At 38.2% G+C, this 24,312-nt stretch overlaps 1 protein-coding gene across 1 annotated transcript; it reads left to right on the top strand.

Moving 5' to 3' along the window:
• Nucleotides 1-22,025: 22,025 nt before the first annotated feature.
• LOC149374640 (uncharacterized) lies at nt 22,026-23,272 on the top strand. Its single transcript, XM_089592471.1, has 3 exons — nt 22,026-22,173; nt 22,264-22,555; nt 22,822-23,272. The coding sequence occupies exons 1-3, from the start codon at nt 22,026-22,028 to the stop codon at nt 23,270-23,272; spliced, it is 891 nt and encodes a 296-aa protein (XP_089448597.1).
• The last annotated feature ends 1,040 nt before the right edge of the window (nt 23,273-24,312 follow it).

Below are 24,312 nucleotides of genomic sequence, written 5' to 3'. Positions count from 1 at the left end.
AGTACTATTAAAACAAAAAGAATGATACATCTAAATTCCAATATTGATTTTTGTTATGTCAAGTTCAGCTACGAATTAGCAGCAATATAAGTAATATTTGTACAGGACCCCCGACTAAATTTAGTCCCTAACGTATGATTACGCTGTTATTATGTATATGTTGTACTATCATGGCTGTACTGTTAATTTACATAAGTATCGATTAAAAATTTAGTTTACTAAAATTAGTTGATGTGGAGTAACTTCTGACTGTTGTGTATTCCGGTTGGAGACGCTCAATGGTTGAAGTTCAAATAAAGCTTTCGCCAGTAGGCGTCGCCATATATGTGTATAATGATTTGAAAAGTAGGTTTTTGTTATTAAAATATTTACGCTGAAGCAGTTCTTGTTGTTTGTACATAGTTTGGAACCGGGGTAACTTGAAAATGGTTTTACCGCGGTCCAAACGCTCCACCTGCAATGCCAATGTCAGCAGAGTTCTTTTTAAAGCCACTAAAAGATACAATGATGATTAATAATAAAAAAAAAGTTTTCAACGATTAACAAAAAAAAATATATTGAGCAACTGCTGCGTTTATGACAGTTTGATTTTGTTTTTGGAGTATAATTTTTTTACAGAAGTACTTGACAAATGTCCTGTAGAACGAGATGCTAGGCTTCAGGGATCATTTTAAATTAACAATTTGTTTGTTCACAAAAAATTGTTGAGAAATAGAAACAAATTTTTATAAATATTTTTTAACCGCATAATTATGGTGAGATGTATATGGATATCAATAAATAATTATTAAACATAATATATTGCTCAAAAACATCAGTTTGTTCGAAGCGCGCTGCGTGAGCTCTTATGCTTTTAGTTTTTCTGAAAGTTAGATTTTGTAGTAATAGCATGAAACGTACTGTACGTCTTGAAACCCGAAATATCATGGCAATTACACAATTACGATAGCATTTTTTAAATATTTTTGTTGAAAATCACAGAAGGGTGACATCTTCTGACAGTAATGAAAAGTGGGAAAAATCAACTTATCAGAAGAACAATATAAAAATTGAGGATTATATTCTTAAGAGTACCCTGCATCGCCTTTAATTTTTTAAAGTTTTAGTATGCGTCATTTTCTAACACAAATAAACGTCAAAGTCAAGCTTTTTAAAATCCATCCTTATATGAGCTCACCTCAATTTTTTGTTTATATGGACAAAAAACTTGCAAAAATACTGCGGTATGGAAGAGAATTATGTTAATCACTAAATTGTTATTTTTAAATTTGGTACACTAAATTTTTTCATATTATTACATATTTCAAACATAACCAGTAACAACGCAAACAAAGTGTTCAGTTCGTTGGATGAGGGTTTAAGTGCGTGGTAAAAGAGGTTCTGCAGCACGGGGTGGGAGCCCTTCTCCAATTACCTCTACCACGATCCTCCTAACCATCCTTAAAGACGTTACCTAGTTAATATATTTTTTGGTAGGTAACTACATTACTGATACCTTGAATACAATGGATAAGAATAGTAGAATACTATCGTAATGTGTGATTTGTGAAGGGATTTAAACAGATTTTAATGTTCAAATCTAAAAAAAATTATTGTCACACGAGTTACAACTCCACACGATTACTTTTTAAATAGTTGTTCATCAATTACGTAAGTTTCGTTGACATGTATTACTTCTAAATCGTAATTTTTTATAATGATTCAGCAGCCGTACCATACTAGTCAATGTTAAACACGATTTTTTATCGTTATATTTCTCAATATGTAATATTAAAAGACACGTAAAAAAAAAAATGTGGATTCAGAATCGTATAAATATTACTATTCTCAATTTTAAAATAATTCAGTTATTATTTAATATAAGTAGACAACGTCCTTAAATAAAAGATTATATAAATAGGTTCAAAGCATAATAAACTTAAAAGCACGCACGTGAGAACTTGGTCGTAGTGGGATGTTTTTCAAAGTCACGGGACATCACGCTGTTTAAAGACTAGGAGTTGTTATTAGTCCGCACATCACACCCATAAACACTCCAGTTTATGGGTTTAACAATTTCAATCCAATAAAATTAATTCGTTGTATAACACCTTGCAATATGAGTGCAACATCAGGATCCATGTCCAAGACCTGACGTTTAAAATCATCTTCGATACTGTCGGCTGGTAAAAATGCCAATGATAAAAGCTTTCTCAGCGCTTCCACCACTTTTTCATTACGGAAGTGTTCTTTTTTGACAATTTTACAATTGGCCTGTACAATAACAGTTACGTATTATGTAAAAATTATTTTTTTTAATGTAACTTCATTTTGTATGATAAGTATTCATTATTTAGGACGTTCATAAGCTACTCCACAATATGTACGATTTAGCTCATTTTTAGATATATTAAAGTTTACTATGAAAATAAAAGCATAGCTTTTTTTTACAATTTCTTATTACGTCGTCTAGTTAATATCAAGGTATGAACTCGAAGTTTTATCATGGGCTTTCAGGACAGTTATTAAAAGATATATGTACTCTTACCCAAATGTGCAATTTAAAATTTTCGGGGCTTACATCTATGTATAGTAGTAATACAAAAATGTAGTCGAAATGTGTTCTCTTTACCACGTAATCCTTGAGTGTAATACCATGTTATTTTACGGAAAAGAATGTTACGTGACTTCAGACTTATTAGTGATACGATTGGTCAAAAGTAACTAAAATAAGGAACACTAAAAAATGGTTTCTTGAAATTTTAATAAAATTTTATCGAAACGTCCAAAAATTAACGTTAAAAATTACTAAACTATACGTTCCATGGATGTTGAAGGTTAGTACATGAGGCGAATCTCCCTAGTTTTTAAAGAATAGTAAACTACTGTCTCTAAATTCATCCACGTTATTAGTAAGAATCAGATGTGTATGCAAGAGTGCAGCAAGTGCGCTCATTATATAAACTGCATACGGCTCAACCTTAAAAGATACTGTTTTGGGACCGCAGTTGAAACATTATAAAAAAATATTTATGAGTAGCTGAAAGATCTGAAAGCAAAGGATATGGATAAATAGGTAAACAATGTTAACCCTACTTCACTATCATATTAAAGACTACTCGTGCTTGCCACTTTTCGCACAGCTGGTATTTTGGTAGGCAATTTTATTAACTTCTTCTCACTTGTCCCCTACCCATACCACGCAATGAAGGTAGTGAACGTCCTTAACATTATTAAATAATTATAGTATTTTATAAAATTAATTGATGACAAATCTAATTAGCCATATGAAAAAAAAAATCATACGTTAAATAAAAGTGATACATTTACTACGTATAAAATTGTCAATTACAATAAAAATTAATATAAGAAGAAAAAATTTGTTATCGGAATTGAAATGAAAAGAATGAAAGTGAATACTGTACTCTATCAAAGTGAGCATTACATCTAACTCTTTTGGCATATGGATACACAGCTGCTCCAGCTATTCTGATTGACCATTTAAAGTCGCTCATAATAATTGTGATGTTGGCATCTGGGGTTAGGATTTTGAAAAATTCCAAAATGCTAGTATATGCAGCAGTTGTCTTCGATGTCATGACAACCGAAGCAAATAATACAGCCTAAAAAATTAAAAGTAATGTCTGAAGAAGTAAATACTTATATTTTGCGCCATAGTGAGGCCAATTAAATAATTTGTAAATCATAGTAAATCAAGGTGAATATTTTGTAAGAAAATAATAAAATTCTACTTTACACAATTGCAGAGGATGAAGCGTACGATAAATTGTTACAAAAGTTAATGAAAATTTTCACACGTGTATTGAAAGGTGTAAAAGCATATGGAAATCGTATCCAAAAACATTATATGTACAAGATTTGTTCTAAAAGCATCGCGGTCTTTGAATTTCGGCGGTATACGTATATTTCAATTTCGTTTTTTTATGATGTTATGTTGGTACTCTTGTCCCTCACTTATTATGTCAATATCGGCCATTTTCAATGTACAATTAATTTGACAGCTGTGTTAATGAGATGTGTTTTGATTGGTCTCCGACTTTAGCCTACTCCAATAAAGTGGATAAAAGAACATGTATCAAATTTTGTGTGAAAAACGAAATCAAGCGCGTGGATGCATCCCGAATGGTAACTGTGGGAAATGTTTATCATTGTTACGAAATGTTTTTAGAAGGCCGAAATGATGTAAATGACAAAGAGCGTAACGTAACGGAACAACTAAGCATTCCAAGAACAAACAAAAATACTGATAAAGTAAAGAAAATAGTATTGGCCGATCGTTGAATAAACGTTAGAGAACTTGGTGTGGAAATATTCATTTATTCGTGGCATTTGATGTCATTCTATGATTTGAGCATGACACGGGCTACCATAAAATTCGCGGCAAAATTGCAAAAATGCATCCAAAAACAGCATTGCAATGAAATTGTTCACGAGATATTGGACTTGGTCCACGATGACCCAAATTTGCAGACCAATTGTGGGTTTGTGGTAATAACGGGGGAAGTTAAGCTCAATCATTCCAATGTGAAGGTTTGGCTTTCAGTTTTCTTCTATTGCAGGCCCATGACAATGATGCCACGCATTACAACTTGAGGAGATACAGGCAGCATTAAACAAGATCACAAGAAATAATTTTTTTAAATGCTTTGTGGATTCAAAAAAACGTTAGCATAATATCAAATCTGAAAGGGATTACTTTAGAGAAGATAACAGAGGTTCATATACAAAAATAAATAGTTTTGGAAAAAATACGAAATTCGCGATACTTCTATAACATACTTTGTGTAAACGTAGTCATTAAAAAGATATGAACGATTCAAAATTAGCATTTTTGTTTGTAACATTAGATTGATCAACACTGAATCGAGTACTAAAAATATAGATTTATGATGTATCATACGATATTTCAGAAAAATTTTTCAAAACCAACATTCATTGTTAAAAATTAAAAATTATTTAAAAAAATTATCTTTATCTAATATCTTTATCCAAAATAAATGAATTTATCTTTTAAAAATAAGAACTGTACAAATGTAAAAATAAATATTTAAAAAAATCATTCAACACATAGAAAGCAAATCTGAAAGTTATAAAACGATTAAAGTATTATAACTTACGTGCCCGGACACCACCCCAATAATATTAAAAACTTGTGTAGCTCCTGGAACACAAGGAGTGATTTTGAAAGTGGCATCGTGGAACAAGTGACGTAATATTGCTGAGTTCCCATATTTTTTGATGAAATCGTCATTGTAAAAAAAAATATGAATATTTCCGTCGAGATCTTCGATAACGTGATTAGAAACTGTTTCAACTGAAGACCCCTTGAATAAGTTATCGTAATATCCTTGATCGATGTCCTGCACCCAGTTGCGCATCGATGGGGGATTCGCAGGATATACTTCTTTTCTCCATCTTCTCATTGTCGATCTCATCCCTTTATAAGTAACGAATTTGGCTGCATCCCTAAATCTAAAATAAATCGATAGTTGCACAGATGTTATTAGGATGGTTTTATCGCAATATGTAGGTCGTAAATCCCTTTTTTCAAAATTAATTACTAATACGTTTATTCTTCAAGAAATATGTCACTAGTATGAAGCTGAAGCTATCCGACGGACTCAGCCGACGTACTATGTAGAGCGTCCTTCGAAAAGTTTTTTTTTCCAAGTGATAAAAAGATCAAGAACAAATAGCTTTTTCTGCATCATCAATACATATATTAATAACTATTTCATGTCAGGTACTTATAACAGTTATAAACAATAATATTCCATAAATAAACAATCAGAAACGTGCAAAAAAAATCGTGTTCTATTGATAGATCTGTAACAACTTCCTTATTATAGGATTACTGTGTAAATTAGCACAGCTTATCTCTGTGAACCTACTAACACTATCTTATCAGTTTCACGTCGGCAAAAAAGTTAATAATAATCTTATAAAATAAATAAATAGACGAAATCCTCGAAAAATCCAGATTTTCGTGAAATATCGACTATAGCTATAATTCAAATGATAGGATTACCGTAAAAACTTAGCCAGATTATCTCTATATACCTACAAACACTATATTATGGATTTATTATGGTGTAAAAATACGAAAATTTGTTATCTTTCGAAGATTTTGTCTATTTATTTATTTAATAAGATTATTATAAAGCTTTTCGTCTACGTAAAACTGATTAGATAGTGTTAGTAGGTTCACGAAATAAGCTGTGCTAATTTACACGGTAATCCTATAATCTGGAAGAAAGTTGTAAGAGATCTATCAATGGAACACGATTTTTTTGCGCGTTTCTGATAGTTAATTTATGGAATATTATTGTTTATAACTGTTATAAGTACGTGACATGAAATAGTTATTAATATATGGTAGTAATGATACAGAAAAAGCTACTTGTTCTTATCTTTTTATCGTTTGGAAAAACAAATTTTTTAAAGGCCGCTCTGTATAGTACATCGGCTAAGTCCGTCGAATAGCTTCAGCTTCATGTCTCTAGTCTTGTATTGTAACGTTTAAGCTAATTAAATGGTTAAGAGAAGGTGAGAAACAAGTAATAATAAAGAGACTGGTATAAGAGAAATTAAAAAAGCAAGATAATTCTCATTGCTTAATAATTACTTGACACGAAGTGATACAAATAGACCCCACAATTTGTTAATAAAAAAGCTAAATCAATAAATTTGTATTGCAAAATACATTTAAGGCTTATTTATCAACATATTACCAATATATTTAACGTGTATTCTAACAGATGTACTTCACATACTGGTTATTGAAATAGGTGTTCGTATTATATTGGGAAAGAATGTCCACCATAGATTTTTAACACTTTACTATGAACGTATTACTAACAAATATTAAACACGTATGTTAAACGGATCACACTTAAAGTACGGAGTTAAAATTTCTGACGCTAAATTTGAGTATATTCAGCTAAAAAATTTACAATACTGATGTTAATATAAGATTAGCACTTTTCTAAAAAAAAAATCTTATAACAATTAGATAGTCTAAATTATGACATTAACGGAAACAGTCATTATTTATAAACTATTGGTTTTTTAATATTTTAAATTATGTAGTTGTACGTTTGTAATAAGTTGTTTATCTTACTCTTCTTCAGCATTCTGGAAGATTTTGAACAATTTCGTGCATGTTGTTTGGCATTGCACCTTTAACCACTCTTTCATTTATTCGACTTTTTTCTGATCCTCGTTACTAAAACAGTAGTCAGAGTGCTTTCGTCTAGCTGTATTGGTCCCTTCTCCTCCCGGAAAGCTGTACCACGACAATTTTGTGTCGCACATATATAATATCTAAAAAAATTTTAAATCCCTCAGATAAATTAGAAAAGGAGTTAGAGAAAGAGGGAGAAAGAGAGAGAGAGAGAAAGATAGAAAGAGATTGAGTGTGAGAGTTAGATGAAGCGTGAGAGGGTTATACTTAAATATGAGCTTCGATTGCATGACTCCTTAAATAATTATTTGCTTTGTCGTATTTTTGTCTCTTTTGCATTAATAAGTAAGTGTCTTTTCGGTAAAAAATCTTTTTTAAAACTATGATTCCATAACAACAATGCGAAAATACCGAGAGAGAATAGTAATGTAGAATCTGGGACATGACGTACGGTTTTTGTGGTTATGACGTTTTATCAGATAAAATTAGTAATAACATATTTTGTTCTAGCCCGTGTATGCTGTCTGCGAGCCTACACAAAAATGCCGAAAAAAGTTAGTTAAAAATGCGTAGTAACGTTTTTGTACTGTTATACAAGAAACCTTCTTTAGACTTACGATAACAAGAACCCTTGAGTAAAAATAATGCGCAATAAAAATAGAAACCAAAAAGACTTTGAGTATTTATATTTGTCGATGGGCCGAAATTCGCCGCATTGTCACAGATCTTTTTGCAGTCAGGTTTTGAGTATAATCATTTTTATTAAAGCAAACAGAATAATTATCTGTGTGCTGCTAGTGCGCCACCTGGTCACAGTTTGTTTAAGCAAAATTTGTTGAAAAAAAGTAGAAAAACATTTTTTTTTACGAAATACAATATTTTTTAACCCTGTGAGTAGTTTTGAACAAAAAAGGTTCTTAGTCATTTTGTCATAGACAACGTCGCTTTTGCATTGAAAATTCACAAATTTATATAACATGCGGATTTTTCGATTGTTGGAGCATTGGTAAGGTACGAACATGAAACATTTTTACAAGGCACAACCACATTAAAATTACGTATTAACCTTCTGTAATATTAAAAAAAAATATTTTCAATAAATAATGGGGCAACATATTTATTTGCAGTCAACATTCAGTGTATGACTAAACACAGCTATAACACAGCTATATACACAGCTATAACGGTCTCTTGCCACCACTAGGTTAAAAAATTAGGCAACCAGGGATAAGTTAACATGAGATACGAATTATACTCCAGTTATGGTGCATAAAATTATCTCCATTAGAAATGAAAAAAAAACATACGATTTTCTTTCGTACATTTCGATTGGTTGCGATCATAGTATTTTAGCTGTATGATTTTTTTCATTGTTTATTAATATATTGGTGCTAAAACGTAAATATGACTACATTTATACTGTCAGCGAAATGAAATGTCACTGCGTTATTTGTACAATATGCTGTTTAACTTATTAAGAAAAAATGGTGTTTTACACGTGTAAACGTAGGTTTTTACGTAATTTGTAATTAAAAAAAAAAAAAAAAAATGTACTATGAAAGAATAAAAATTTGTTTGGCTCACTGCGCATCGTAATTGCATGTGGTACTCATTACAATAATAAAAAAAACTATATATTTTTATTTGATACGGTTTGGATGTGATGGGGTAGCATTTTGCTCAGCTAAACGAATCTTACTGTTTCTTTTGTCTTTTTTCTTCTGCCAATGCAAACAAAAATCCTTAATGGGGTTGTTTCTAGCATCAGGTGGTGCTAGTGTGCCCAGGTAATATTTCCATACGAGTATACCGATATATTCAATGGAATCAAATTCAATGGAATCAAATTGAAATCCATTTAATATATAGGTATACTCCAATGGAAATCTTACGTGGGCACACTATCGCCACCTGATGGTAGAAACAACCACATTGTAGAAACTTTATTTTGAGGCCTTAAATTTTAACTATTTATCATTATGTAAATCGCAATAGGTCCTAAAACAGCAATAAATAAATGTATAATCTTAAACGATGTTTATTGTCAGTCACCTGGAAAGTACGATAAATTTGAAAAGATCTATTTAGTAAGGTACACCATGCATATCCTCATATTTTTGAGGAATTCCATCTTAATACGTTTGTATGTAAAAATTTTCTGAAAGCATGAAAATTGTATTGAAAAACTGTTTTCTAAAAAAATTAATTTTATACAACAATCGTTATTGAAATTAAAAAAAGGCCTACAGAAAAGCATTTAAATTTTATTTGAAATAGTTATGAGTATCTGAAATAGAAAAAAAATAATCACTGATTCATTTAAAATCGGGAAAGAAATCCTGAAGTATGACTAATTATACGTGTTCCCTATTTACACCCAAATACTACATTTTTTTAATCTTATCTTAGTACGTATTTTTTTGGTATATTAACGAAAGATCCTTCTTCATTTTGATCATCAAATTTGCCAAAACAACGATAAATTTCTTGAATATCTAGTGATACGAAAAATCCCATTGTCGAAACATAATAAAATTAAAAAAGGTTAAACAATTGATGGAATCAAAATTTTTTTTTCAAGCGGTAATCGGTGTTCAAAAACACTTAAAATGAACCCACGTTTAGTAAACTCTGTCGAAGAAATCTTGAGATAATACTTATGACACATACATACACACATAAGTGTAAGGCGTTTTCTCGCTGCCTATCCACAGTCGTGTATTAAAATATATGATACAGGTGAAGGGCACCACACCGAAAAATTTAAATATATAGATAAAAAGTGCTGTGTGTAAGCATAGCTAAAATGCTCTAAAAAAAATCGTAACTGTCAAAAACTGTGTCACGATGTATTTATTGTAAATTTCCTGTTTTGGTAATTCTAGAGAAAAGTTTATAGTTGGTATTCACGCGGTCTACCTTGCAAACATGTTATGTTTTATGTTATCAAATGCTCTGAAAATCGACAATAACGCATATTTATAAATTTGGAAATTTTTAATTCAAAAGTAATGCAACGTATAAATATTACAAATTTTATTGAAAATGGCTCAAAAAACATTTTATTTTATTGAAAGAGCCTTATTTAATAGTGTTTTTTTAAATGGTACACTTAAAAAAATTGTGACCGGGTCGCGCTATTGACAGCAAGAATAGTTATAATGTAGGATCCATGAAATAAACTTCGACGTATTCCTATTCCTGAACGATGCGGCTGATGTGGTTCTATGTAATTGCCGCAGTATATAAGTCACTGTCTTTGTCGATGCACTATAGGTGGATCCGATTCCGCTTATAAACACCGGAAGGGGGTATGGACTGCAGCGAGAGATATTTCTTGCGCAACGAAACAAGAAAGAAAGCAACAATAAAACGAAACTAAAGAGATGCAGCAAGCCAATTTCTCTTCATTATACTAGCAGGACAACAGTGCGGTTGAGCGCACTGTCATATTTCTACAGCTGAGGCCGCCACACTTTAAAATCTGTATTGATGAATATGACTCGCATTGTGGATTTGCTGCTGATTTAAAATAAGCACGCGACATGCGTGGGTATGTGGCTATATTATGTTTTGTTGGTAGCAACACGTGACCAACTTTTTTCTTGTAATGCACGCCTTCTTCCACATCTCCAACTTCTCCGCCAGACCATCGCCCCGCCCCTACCAGCCTCTAGTTAACCCGTGCACGCCAACGCTTGGCTCTCTCTCTCTGTTTCCTCCTTTCTTCCGCCATCTCTGTAGGTCAGTTATAGTTACGGGTAACGCGACTTGACCAAAAGTAAACAATGCGTGCACAGTACGAAACGTGTATATGCATCACAATGAAATTAAGTGCAGATATATTAAAGATGCGTAAATCGATCTAAAAATGAGAAGAACGTGCATAAGAGAGACAGAGTGTATTCCACGGCAATGCTTGTCTTATACCACGTGATTCTATAGTGCTGACCATGTCTGTACAAGCATGTACTTAAATAGATGTATGTGCTCGATTTCTGCATCATCTTTCTCGTTTCCCCGTACTGTGTTGCAGTACAATGCATTAACTGTTAAGAAAAGATAGGAAAAAATCCTTGAGGGGATAGCCATGGACATTACAAACACGTATTTTTGAAAAGCGTTTTTTGACTCGCTTCCCACTAGCGAGAGGCGAAACTTAAAAACGTCCCACAATAATATAAAAGAGTAAGGTAAGAAAAAAAGAGAAAAATGTGCGGTGTTGCATGTAAAAAACATGAGACACGCTCTGCACCACTTTGCACACCATAGTTGTTTTTGTACCAAAATGTATGCAAATAAGAAGAATGTTGTGAAATGGAATAAAAAGTTACTCACCGTATCCCGTTTTCTTTTTTGTTCTGTTGAAACAGTTTGTTGTCAAAAAGTCCTTGTAATTTTGAAGAGTATTTTCCTCTTTTTTTAATTTTTTTCCTGCCTGCATCTTTCCTTTTTCTCGTCACAATAGCCATCTTCATCTCACTGTTGATGCACAGAAACGACAATAAATGCGGTAACTTTGTTCTAAAGAATTAAAAAAATGACACAACGCTAATAGATACACGCGGTTTAATACGACACACGAGATAACAGACGGCTACTACACGTTTTTCTGCATAAACACTTCCGCACGTTGTCATACAGCGTGGCTGCAGCGCAACTGAGCGGGATAATTAACTAGCCAGGATTAATTGATTTCACGTATTAACACGGTGTGGCACTCTTGTCGCAGATGAAAACGGACAGGTAGGGACTAGATGATGTATGAGAGTGCCATCACCCTATTTTTCTCTGCGTGTACTGCAACCAAGTACAATAAAGTATCTAATGTTTTTTTTTTGAACAATTATAAAAACTAAACAATGCGAATAGAAACACGCCGTTCAATACGACACACGAGATAATAGACGGCTACTACACGTTGCTGTGCAGAAACACTTCCGCACGTTGTCATACAGCGTGGCTGCAGCGCGACTGAGCAGGATAATTAACTAGCCAGGATTAATTGATTTCACGTATTAACACGGTGTGGCACTCTTGTCGCAGATGAAAACTGACAGGTAGGGACTAGACGTCCTATAAAAGTCTCATTACCCTTTTTTTTCTCCGCGTATACTGTAACCGAGTAAAATACAGCAGCCAATGATTCGATATTAATTTGTCATTTTGATTTAAGACAGTAGTACTCGTATAGTGTGGCAGATGTATTTCAAATATATATGTTACAGTCATAAGAAAAAATGTATTGTTGAACAGGCATTGTAATGCGTAGTATTACGGTGATGCATATATTGTAAATACCCCAGTAACGTACAACCATATAATACGTAGAAGGTCAGTGCCGTTTTGTGCGAGACAAAAAAATTTTACGAGATTTTATGTGTATTCTCGAATTTTAAAAATTTCGTCTTGTGACATCTTGTTCATGCAATTTTTTTTTATAAATCTCGTTTCGTTGAGTAATTTGTAGGTATTTTCTAAAATTTTTTGGAAAATCTCTAAGAAGTAAAATCTTTAGATAAAAATGTTCAGAGTAAATAAAAGAAAAAGTACATGAAGTACCAGATTGTTACCAAACATTATTCAGTCAGTAAATTACGAAACACCTGTATTTTTTGATTCACTTGTAAGTAATAAATATAAATGCACATATTACGCTTACCTTCTATAGATGTAAATAGTGTGATTAGAATGTTATCCACAATGGCCACATACAGATAAGATGATTGCCTCTAATTCAGGCATCTTCAAATAACGTCCCTCTTTTTCTTCAATTTATAATGTTTTATTGAACTTAGTTAGTATGAATTGCATCAAAATAAGAACATGTAACAGGTACTTGATACAATTAAATTTTTTTTTGTTTTTTCATTAATTATAAGCAAAAACTTAGATATTAACAACAAATTTCAACAAAAAACGCGTAAAATCGCCTAGAAATTGACTTTTAAAAATGGTTGAAAAATGTAATTACCTTTGCAGTTCATAGAGAATGTTGATTTATTTTGTCATATCTAAAACAACGGTATTTTGAGCATATTCACGCTTGATGGAGGATTGTTTTGGATTTTACTACTTCTCTACACAAGTATCTAAGAAAAATATATAATTTGTAATTCTCAAACCGACAACAACTTTGTAACTCCATTTAAGAATTGATTTTTGTTGGATTATGTATAATACTGCATGATGTCAGCAAAAGATAATAACTTTTCTCTTCAGAATTAAAATAAAAGTTACAACATTTTTTATCTTACAGAAAAAAAATTTGTTGTAAAACAAAGGGAAATTCATATACAGAAAAATAACTAAAAATTTTTTTATCTTGCAGTCCATACCATTCCTAATTGTTTTGTGGTACGTAAATCGAACGTATGTATTGTAATTTTTTATTTATTTGTTGTACTTGAAACGTTTATTCAAGACAAGCAGTCATAACACGAATGTAGTTTTTTTTTAAAGTATTTTACAGCCATTTCTGAGAAATATGCCTGTATGCTATATTCATTGGCATAGTAAAAAAACCGCCTCAGATGTAATTGTGACATCAATGGCTTCCGATTAATCGGATCACGACTGTAAATACACACTTAAAAAATAAGTTTCCTAGAGGTGCGAGCCAAGTGAGTAAAGGCCGAGTCTCAAACTGGTGATCATGTCATTAAATGATAAAGTGTGGTTTGAATCATTCTGTTTGGATTGGATAATAATTCTTATTATTAAATAAACTAACGTTCTAATTTTAGATAGTAAATGTTTTGCAGACAAGGTTGTTAATCAGTTTACCTTTCATCCATAGTGTATTGCGCAACAAGGCAAGAAACAATTATTCACACAGATAATTTTTTCCTTCGCAAAAATAACTAGTTTGTTCATGTTCAATTATTCTTCTTACTTAAACAACTTCTTTATTCATTGTAATCTTTTGATATACTCTATAACTTTATTATAACCGTAAATAAATAGTTTTTTTTAATTTTCGGATAGTTGAACCTTCGGATAAATAGTTTTGGGATAACTTACCTTTCGCTTAACTGACTTTCGGTAAAACGAACCTACGTAAAAATAGGCTCTCTGTAAATAAACTTTCTTGTAAAATATATTTCCAGATAAATGGATTTTCGCTCATTTGATTTTCGACTAATTTTACTCTCGGTTATGTGGTCGTCGGCTTATTTAATATGCGGAAAACTTGTTTTCTTCAAAATGACTTTCGGTTTTTCGATCTTCGGTATTTTGGTTTTCGGTAAATGGAGTCTGTCACTAGATGTGGTAGTCTATCACATACATAAATAGTTACAACACTTACTGAATTACGTAAAGTAAGTAATAACTTTAATTCTTGTATTTAATTTTTCAATGAATAAAATAATTTTTTTTTCTTACAGTCAAATAGGTGAAGCACAAAAAAATGTGCAAGGAACTTTTGTCTCTTTTCTTTTGTGGGGGAGGGGTACGTAAAAATTTTTTATGGATTCGTATAGTGATATAAATGAATGGAAAAATATGTTTGATCAACTAAAGCGTTAAATTTTATTGTTAATTTAAAATAGTGGAAAAGGATCATTTTTTTGTCATAACTATAAACATTTTTTTGGAACGTGTAAAGTTTCTTAGTTTTGTAATAAAAATGCTTTAAAGTCTATAATTTTATAGTTCGAAGCGAGAATTAAATTCTCCAGCCAGCTAGTTATATTATTAAAACTAACATTACTAAACGACACTTAATTGAAAAATTTATTGGATGTCCTTATCATAAAATTTTGGTTAACTGGAACTTAAAAAAAGGTTATTTTAAAAACAATCGTAAGTTACATGTTGTATAACAAAAATATCAGTTTTCGTTATTGGTGCTCATCTTTTCTAGGGTGATTACCGAGGTGATCACTAGGCCCAAGGTCATTTACAAAGCAATCTTGAGGAGATCCCTGTGATCGCCCTGGCTGGACGCACATAAGTGGCGAGCGTTACTTTCATACGAAGCTTTTATCTACGGAGCACACAGTAAACGTGTAAATTAAAAACAAAAACTTCTGAAAAACTACCTAAACACTTCAAGCCTTTGGGCTGCACTCATTTATGTTAGTTCCAAAGCGATATACTGGGCGCAAATATACTTACAGGCACGAAATTGCGTTAGAAAAGTATTACACGCAAGGTGTATTATGGCAAGATTCAATGAAAAAAGTTAGATTAGTAAAATCTGTCAATGAAATCCTAAGAAATATATCAGGGATAATAATAATGTATCAGGGTTGCTTGATTAATTAAGTTATCAATATAATTTACATACTTATTGGGACTTTCACTGTTTTAAGGCACATTTTTATTTCAAGTGATTTATATAATATGATAAAAAATTCTAAAAAACATTTTATGCATTCTACAGTTAAAGTTGAAAAGGAAAGCATGTTTCAAATAATAATAAAAACGTAACATCGCGACAACATCAGAGAAAAGTAGGGGGATTAGATAAATTGGGAGTGTGAGAGAGAAGTTTCAAGGAGTTTCAAAGAGTTTCAAAAAGAAATTGAGAGAAGAGAAAGAATAAAAAGAGAACTGGACCTGCGGCAAAAGTGACATGCTACAATTTCGGCTTTCCCCCACCATTAAACTTTATGTTCTCAAGCGCTCGCTCTACTCCTACTAACTCACCTTGCTCTCTATCTGCTCGCGACTTGTTTTTGCTACTCTTGACTCTCTCATATTCTCGATAATTCTCCAAAAAACTCTTCCATTTTTACATCACATTATTTTTACTCTGTAATTATCTTACTTAGCTGTGAGAACTACAGAGCTTGAAAGAGTACAACAGATAACTTAAGAGTTTTCATAGAATGCCAGCAGAAATTTAAAAGTAATTTCGGAAGTATTTTAGTAGACAGCCCCTCAGACACCGGGCCGCAAGGTCGCGGGTACGGACGGGGGGCCGTCCAAAGTCCTCAAGGTCATAGCCGCGGAAAAACCACACGTGTTGCTGGACAGGTTTAATGCGTCTTTGCTCAACGGACTGTTTAGTGAGCGGTGGAAGATCCAAAGGCTTTTCCTTCTGGACAAGGGTAAACCGCCCCCCTTGGTCCCGTCGTCGCGCAAACCTTGTGCATGCTGGATAATACTGGAAAAATGCTCGAGTGGCAGATACAAACTTGTCTATGAGGGAAAGTCAGTCTCTCGGACAATCAGTACGGGTTTCGAGGGGGACGATTGACAGTCATGGCTGTGGCTAAGGTCCTTGAGTCAGTGAGGAAGGCATGGAAACCCTCTTATAAGATGAGAAGCGCCTGTGTCCTGGTGACTCTTGACGTTAGAAGCGCTTTCAACTCGGCCAAATGGTCCGAAATAATGAGGGCTTTAAGGCGCCAGAATGTACTGGAATACCTTAGAAATATACTTGAAAGCTCTCTTCAGGATCGCAACTCTGGAACGACACGAAGGATGAACCAAGAGAGAGGCGTCTGACGTCGGGAGTTGCACAAGGCTCCGCCTTTGGCCCTGACTTATAAAACCTATTCTATAATGAGCTTCTGCGCCTTAAAATGCCTCCGGGGTTCAAGCTAACAAGTTTTGCTGATGACATAGCACTGCTCGTCAGAGCGAGATCCTAAGAGACGGCCAATCGCAAGATTCGGTGGGCGGTAGCGATAGTGTCAGAGTGGCTGCGGGATCACAGTTTTGCACTTGCGATCGACAAGACAGAGATAGTTGTCCTTACCAGGCAAAGGAGGTTTGGGGAGAACTTTCACCTGAAAATTGCGGGGGAGGCAATTTGCTCAAGCCCGGTTGTGCACTATCTGGGGGTGTGGATCGACTTACGGCTCACCTTCTGGGAGCACATCAAGAGAGCAGCCAACAAAGCCGCCAAGGTTGCGGAAGCGCTAACACGGTTAATGCTGAACATTTGGGGCCAGCGAGAGGCCAAAAGACGGCTTTTGGCGTTGGTCTCCAACTCGATACTGCTGTATGACGCGCAGGTGTAGGCGGATGCGGTTGCGAGACAGGACGTCTAAGAGTACCTCATTTTAGTGCAAAGCATTTGATCTCTAAGGATCGCTTCTGCCTACCACACAGTTTCCTCTGCTGCTGTTAAGGTGATAGCATAAACGATCCCTGTCGTGTTGCTTTTCACTGAAGTGGCAAAGGAAATTCCTGGGCTCCAGTGACGAAAGTAATGGTGATAGGCGGGCTAAATGATGACGACGTGGCAACAGGAGTAGGATCAGGCTAGAGTGGGTGGATAGACGTACTGGCTGATCCCAAGCCTACGACCATGGGTGGAGAGAGGGCATGGAGAGGTGAATTATGACCTCACTCAGTTCCTCTCTAGGCATGGTCAGTTCGATGCCTATCTCCAACGCGTGGCGGTAAAAGCATATCCCATATGTGCTTACTGCCCTGCGATGGTTAATACCGTCAAACGCACGTTTTTCGTTTGTAAGAGTTGGCACCGTGAGCGCTAGAAACTGGTGGACAAGCTTGGCGTGACATCCACTCCTAAAAACATCATCTCTGAGATGCTTTGCACCGAAGATAGATGGAGGGCGGTGAATAATAACGTTGGGTCAGTGGTCCATTGTGAGAAGAAAGAGGAGAAAGCCACCACGCGGAATGCTGAGGCTGCCCTTTAGGTGACAGCATGGGAAAGCAACAAATGTCGCAGCGCTAGAGAATGGGTGCAATTCTTTAGGGACCCCGAGTCCTTTTCACGACTTGAGAGGACTGGCATTTCTAGCAAATGGTGGCGAGTCAGCTTGTTAATGCTGTGAGACGCGATGGTCTTCCCGGTGGCTCCACCCTGAAGTAATGCTAACGCGGTTCCGGGGTGGAACTTCAGCCTCGCGGAATGGAAGGTTTTAGTGGGTATGGGTGGTCTTATAAAAAAAAATCCACCGAGTGTTACACTATTGCAGTCTCTTCAGTGTGCCTTAATGCATTTCCCCTCCCTCTAAGAAAAAAGAAAAAAAAACTACTACTACTACTTTATCTACTGCTTCTACTTTATCTACTGCTACTACGACTACTACTACTACTACTACTACTACTACTACTACTACTACTACTACTACTACTACTACTACTACTACTACTACTACTACTACTACTACTACTACTACTACTATTACTACTACTACTACGACTACTACTACTACTACTACTACTACTACTACTACTACTACTACTACTACTACTACTACTACTACTACTACTACTACTACTACTACTACTACTACTACTCCCGGGTGGGGTTTTCGCTAGTTTCTCCATACCGGGCGCTTCCCCGGGTGGCGGATAGGGGCATCCTCTTGAAATAAGAGGTGACGATGGGCAGCTGAGGTGGCTCTCTATGGTGGTGGTCGGGGGCTTGGATCGGGGGGCGTGTGTGGCGCTGGCGTGTGTATCTGCGGCGGTGTGGACGGGGGACTAGTGCCCCTTGCCTCCATCGGTGTGGATGTATGGGCCGGCTCTGCTTGTGCTCCTTGTTCTTCGCTTTTTGCTGCTTCCGTGAGTGGCACTCCATTGCTTGATGCGGGCCAACAAAAACTAGCACCCGTCGTGTATAGAAGTAAGCGGCGGTTAAAACATTCTTCTCAGATACATGCATCACACACTCTTACTAAACAAACACAGGGACACTTACGGATTGTTCTGGGTTGCGTGTGGCGGGTCCTTTTCCGGGCTTGCGTTGGGGGCCCGGCCACGGGTGAAGCCGGATGATGAGGCCCGGGTAAGTCTGGGTAACCACATCTGATATGGCTGTACGCCTCATGAACAAAAAAGACGTGGTGGGCCGACTAATCTAGGCTTACTACCACTGAGGAGGCTATATGGCGGCACCTTAGTGCCTTACGCCAGCCCGTTTTGTTGGGTTGTCTGCGTGGTCTCGGGACTGTACGCCTGCCGCTCGTCTCGCTGGGATGATCGTTGTGTACCAACAAATACATACATTACACACGAACACCCTTCTTACACTGGTTACTCAACGCCAGGGCAGTCTCCGCGGGTGGGACTGAGGGAGAGTGGTGACTCCCGGCCGGCCCGAGCAAGTAGCATCTCTCTCTGGTAACAGAGAGGGCTGCTGCCCTGGTTTTAACCCTTTCCAAATGCTTATTTTTAGGAAAAAAAGGGTAGTGCTGGCCTTCGCGGGTCAGTACGAAACTAAAAAGATGCCAAAATGAAAAACGTCGATGTAAAACAGGTACCCCAGGCGGTAACCTCTCTGAGGGAATCCGCCGTCAGTTTCGATCCGGTGAAAGCCCGGGTGACTGACGCAGGCCCCACGGATTCTGGGGGGGGCCACAAAGACGTGTCTCATGGCCAACAGGGACTGCTAAATGTTCCATGGCCTTTCTTTTCAGACAAAGGACGACGAGGAAGCCTGTCGAGTATAGGCACTAACGACACCAAGGTTAGCAAGGTGTCGGTATTTAGCAACCAGACCCAGGAAGAGCTTGCCTCTTTAGAAGAAAGTGCCACTAGGCTCGGAAAAAAGCGACAGCAAGTTGCTGATAAAGTCCAATTAGCAACGAATGACATTACAGAGACGCTAAAACTGATTAATGATAAGTACGGCAACACAGCGAACGCTGTTAAAAATGGGCTCAAAGCGGCGCTTAAGCATCTTCAAGAGGCAGAGGTGCTAAGAGAACGCTGTCTTACTGAAGAAGATTTGTACATGAACGCTTGGAAGTCGTCATTTGAATCCCTGCAGTGGAGGGAAAAAAGGCGAGATAATTTCCGTCCGCATGTACAGAAACGAACCCTGAACACTGCCTTAAAGGAAATAGAACGAAGTAAGAGAAACAGGAGCCCATCGGACAGCCCTGAAAAACGCCAGCATACTATGTCTTTAAAGAAAAAGAAGACAGGTAGTGGCAAACAAGAGGAAATTCCCCTGAATGACAAAACAAGCCAGAAGAAAAAAGTGGACCCCACAACAACAGTAGTAGTAAAGATGGCTGAAGGGCAGACCTTTGCAACGGTGCTGAAGACTATGAAGGCGAACTTTGACCCCGATAAGGCTAAAGTGGCAGTCCAAAGTGTTGTCACTACAAAAAAAGGAGACATACTTATTAAAGCCAAAGGTGTAGAGAATGCTACTGCATTCTCACAGCAAATTGAAAAGTCGGTAGCCGGACAGGGTACCGTGAAAATGAGCGACAGAAAAGTGACATTAGAGGTCCGAGACCTGGATGCCATTGTAGAGGAAGATGAGGTCAAAGAGGCTTTCGCTAGGACTTTTTGACATCAGAGCCAGGAGCTAGAAGTTGCTCTCTTAAAGCCAAATGCCAGAGGACAGAGGCTGGCTTTAATCAAGGTGGACGAAACAACTGCCAGACAAGTAGAAAAGGAAGGCAGGTTACGAGTTGGCTTTGTAAGCTGCCGAATTCGAAGAAGAATCGAAGTAACAAGATGTTTTAAATGCCTGGGATATGGACACGTCTCGGGCAACTGTAGGGAAGAAAACAGATCCAAGCTTTGCTTCCGGTGTGGAAGCTCAAACCACCGGAAGAAAGAGTGCCTAGGTCCAGCATGGTGCTTCCTTTGCCCAACAACGGACAACAAGCACGAAGCAGGCAGCGGAAGCTGCCCTTTATTTAGAAAAGCCCTGAAAGAGGCCAGGGATAAGGCCCAAGCAGGGTCAAAATAAGGCAGAGAGGCCTTCAGTGGAAAGACAGGCTTATGTGGACCCACGCTGCGCTGGGTACTTTTTACCTATCAGCAAGGGAAAGCATTAAGCTTATAGTGGTGCTGGCTGAGTAGGCGGCCTACTATGAAGCGCTAGACAGGGTGCTGGTCCTCAGGGACCCCGAGTCCTTTTCAGGACTCGAGAGCATCAGCACCTCTAGCAAATGGTGGCGAGTTAGCTCGTTAATGCTGTGAGACGCGATGGTCTCCCTGGTGGCTCCACCCCGAAGTAATGCTAACGCGGTTCCGGGGTGGATCAAAAGCCACGCGGCATGGGGGGGGTTTTAGTGGGTATGGGTGGTCTAATAAAAAAAATCCACCGAGTCCCACACTACCGCTGTCCCTGCGGTGTGCCTCAATGCATTTCCCCTCCCTCCACAAAAAAAAAAAAAAAAAAAAAAACTACTACTACTACTACTACTACTACTAGGAAGCAAAAAAAGCGTTGGTGAGGGCGATCAAGGTGAGCAAGAACCGATGCTGGCGCGAGCTCATAGATGAGATAGATAAGGACACGTGGGGCCTGGGCTACCGGAGTGCGTTAAAAAGACTTCGCGGTACGGACCCGACGCCGCCGATGGAGCCTACCTTTTTGAAGAGAGTAGTCTCTTGTCTCTTTAAGAAGCATTCTGCTAGAAGGCAAGAGGAAATAAGGTTTGGACAGGTGCCTCTATTTACGCTCGATGAATTGAGGTCAGTGGCATCGGACACGCTGGGGTGAAAGGCCCCTCGTCCGGATGGGGTGCCGTCTGAAGTCCTTAAGATAATAGCTGTGAAAAAGCCACACGTTTTGTTGGACATGTTCAATGCGTACCTGCGCGTTAGACTGTTCAGCAGGCGTTAAAAGATCCACAGGCTTGTTCTTCTGGATAAGGGCAAACCACCCCTCCTGGTCCCGTCATCATTCCTACCCTTAGGTATGTTAAACAATGCTGGACAAATGCTAGAGAGGCTGATCAGAACTCGCTTGAGAATAAAAGTCAGCCTCTCAGAAAATTAGTATGGGTTTCATTAGGGGCGATCAACGGTTATGGCTGTGGCCGAGGTCCTCGAGTCAGTTGAGGAGGCATAGAGACCCTCTCTTAAGACGAGGAGCGTCTGTGTCCTGGCGACTCTTGACATGAAGAATGCACTTAACTTGGCGGAATGGTCCGACATAATGAGGGCCCTGAAGCGTCAGAATGTACCGGACTACCTGAGAAATATCCTGGACAGTTACCTCCAGGATCGAGTACTCCGGTACTACACTAAGGATGGACCAAGAGAGAGGCGTCTGACATCGGGAGTCGCACAGGGATCTGCCCTCGGCACAGATTACTGAAATCTCATCTACGACGAACTTTTGCGCCTTGAAATGCCTCTGGGGGTCAAGCTGACGGGCTTTGCTGACGATATAGCATTGCACGTCACAGCGAGAACGCGAGAGGAGGCTGAGGGCAAAATACGGTGGGCGGTCGTGATAGTGTCAGAATGGCTCCGGGATCATGGTTTCGAGCTACCTGTAGGGAAAACAGAGATGGTCGTCCTCACTAGGCAGAGATGGTTCGGGGAGGACTTTCGCCTGGCCGTTGCAGGTAAGGTGATTCGCGCGAGTCTGGTGGTGCGCTACCTTGGAGTGTGGATCGATTCACGACTCACCTTCGGGGAGAACATAAGAAGATCAGCCGAAAAAGCCGCTGGAGTCTCAAGGCGCTTTCACGGTTAATGCCAAACGTTGGAGGCCCACGGAAAGCCAAAAGACGGCTCCTTGCGTCAGTCTCCAACTTGATCCTGCTGTACGGTGTGGAGGTGTGGGCGGACGCACTCGCGAGGAAAGATCTCCGAGAGCGCCTAACTTCGGGGCAGCGCATCGGATCCTTAAGAATCGCGTGTGCCTACCACACGGTCTCCTCTGCTGCCGCTATGGTAATAGCACGAACGATACCCATCGTGATGCTTTCGCGGGAGCGGTGAAGAAAATTCCTGGGCTCCGGCGACCAAAGCAATAGCGACAGACGGAAGAAAGCGTTGACGACGTGGCAACAGGATTGGGATCGGGATCTAGTGGGTAGATGGACGCATTGCCTGATTCCGGACCTGCGGCCATGGGTGGAGAGAGGACATAGAGAGGTAAACTACCACCGCACCCAGTTCCTCTCCGGGCATGGTCAGTTCGATGCCTATCTTCACTGCATGGCGGTGAAGGCAACATCTAGGTGTCTTTACTACCCTGCGTTAGATAATACTGTTAAACATACGTTTTTCGTGTGTGAGAGATGGCACCGTGAGCGCCAGCAGCTGGTGGACGAAATTGGCGAGGTGGCCACTCCCAAAACCATTATCCCCAAGATGATCAGCAGCGAAGAAGGGTGGACAGCAGTAAATGGCTTCGTCAAGTCAGTCCTCCAACAGAAAAAAGAAGAGTAGAAAGCCGCCCTGCAGGTAGCAGGGGCCCCTAAACGAAGGATGTGGACTCAAGCTGCGATAAGTATTTATACTCATCAGCAAGAGGAAGCATCATTAAAGCGCTAGAAGATGGGTGCCAGTCCTCAGGAACCCCAAGTCCTTTTCAGGACTCGAGAGGACTGGCACCTGTAGCAACTGGTGGTGAGCTTGCTCGCAAATGCTGTGAGATACGATGTTCTCCATGGTGGCTCCACCCTGAAGTAATGCTAACGCGGTTCCGGGGTGGAACAAAAGCCACGCCGCGTGAGGGGGGGGCTTTTAATGGGTATAGGTGGTCTAATAAGAAAAATCCACCGAGTCTCACACTACCGTTGTCTCTGCAGTGTGCCTCAATGCATTTTCCCTCCCACCATAAAAAAAAAGAAAAAAAAAAAACTACTACTACTACTACTACTACTACTACTAGTATTTTCACGACTACTACTTTAACTACTACTACTACTACTACTACTTTTACTACTACTACTATTCCTAGGTGGGGTTTTCGCTAGTTCCTCCATACTGGGCGCTTCCTTAGATGGCGGATAAGGTCATCCTCTCAAAATATGAGGTGACGATGGGCAGTTGAGTTGGCTCTCTGTGGTGGTGGTCGGAGGCGTTGATTAGGAGGCGTGTGTGACGTTGGCGTGTGTGTCTGTGGCGGTGTGGACGAGGGACTAGTGCCCCATGTCTCTATCGGTGTAGATGCATGGGCCGGCTCTGCTTGTGCTTCTTGTTCTTCGCTTTTTGTTGCTTCCGTAGGTGGCACCCCATTGCTTGATGCAGACCAACAAAAACTAGCACCCGTCGTGTACAAAAGTAAGAGGCGGTTAAAAAATTCTTCTCAAATACATGCATTACACTCTCACTAAACAAACACAGGGACACTTTCGGATTGTTCTGGGTTGCGTGTGGAGGGTCCTTTCCCGGGCTTGCATTGGTGGACTGGTGGCAGGTAACGCCAGACGATGGGGCCCAGGTAATACTGGGTAACCAAATTTAATATGGCTGTACGCCTCATA

The sequence above is a fragment of the Copidosoma floridanum genome, unplaced genomic scaffold, assembly GCF_036245765.1.
Source record: "Copidosoma floridanum isolate Cflo_tuat_1 unplaced genomic scaffold, Cflo_Japanese_pri ptg000017l, whole genome shotgun sequence".
Lineage (NCBI taxonomy): Eukaryota > Metazoa > Arthropoda > Insecta > Hymenoptera > Encyrtidae > Copidosoma > Copidosoma floridanum.
Note: the sequence above shows the minus strand (reverse complement) of the source record. Positions and strands in the feature narration are given on the sequence as shown.

Excerpts from the sequence above, each read along its gene's own strand:
- LOC149374640 (XM_089592471.1), top strand. The coding sequence starts at position 22,026 with ATGAGGGCCCTGAAGCGTCAGAATGTACCGGACTACCTGAGAAATATC. Across the intron at positions 22,174-22,263 it reads CGCACAGGGATCTGCCCTCG|CATTGCACGTCACAGCGAGA; the intron begins GCACAGATTACT and ends CTGACGATATAG. Across the intron at positions 22,556-22,821 it reads AAAGCCGCTGGAGTCTCAAG|AAAATTCCTGGGCTCCGGCG; the intron begins GCGCTTTCACGG and ends GGAGCGGTGAAG.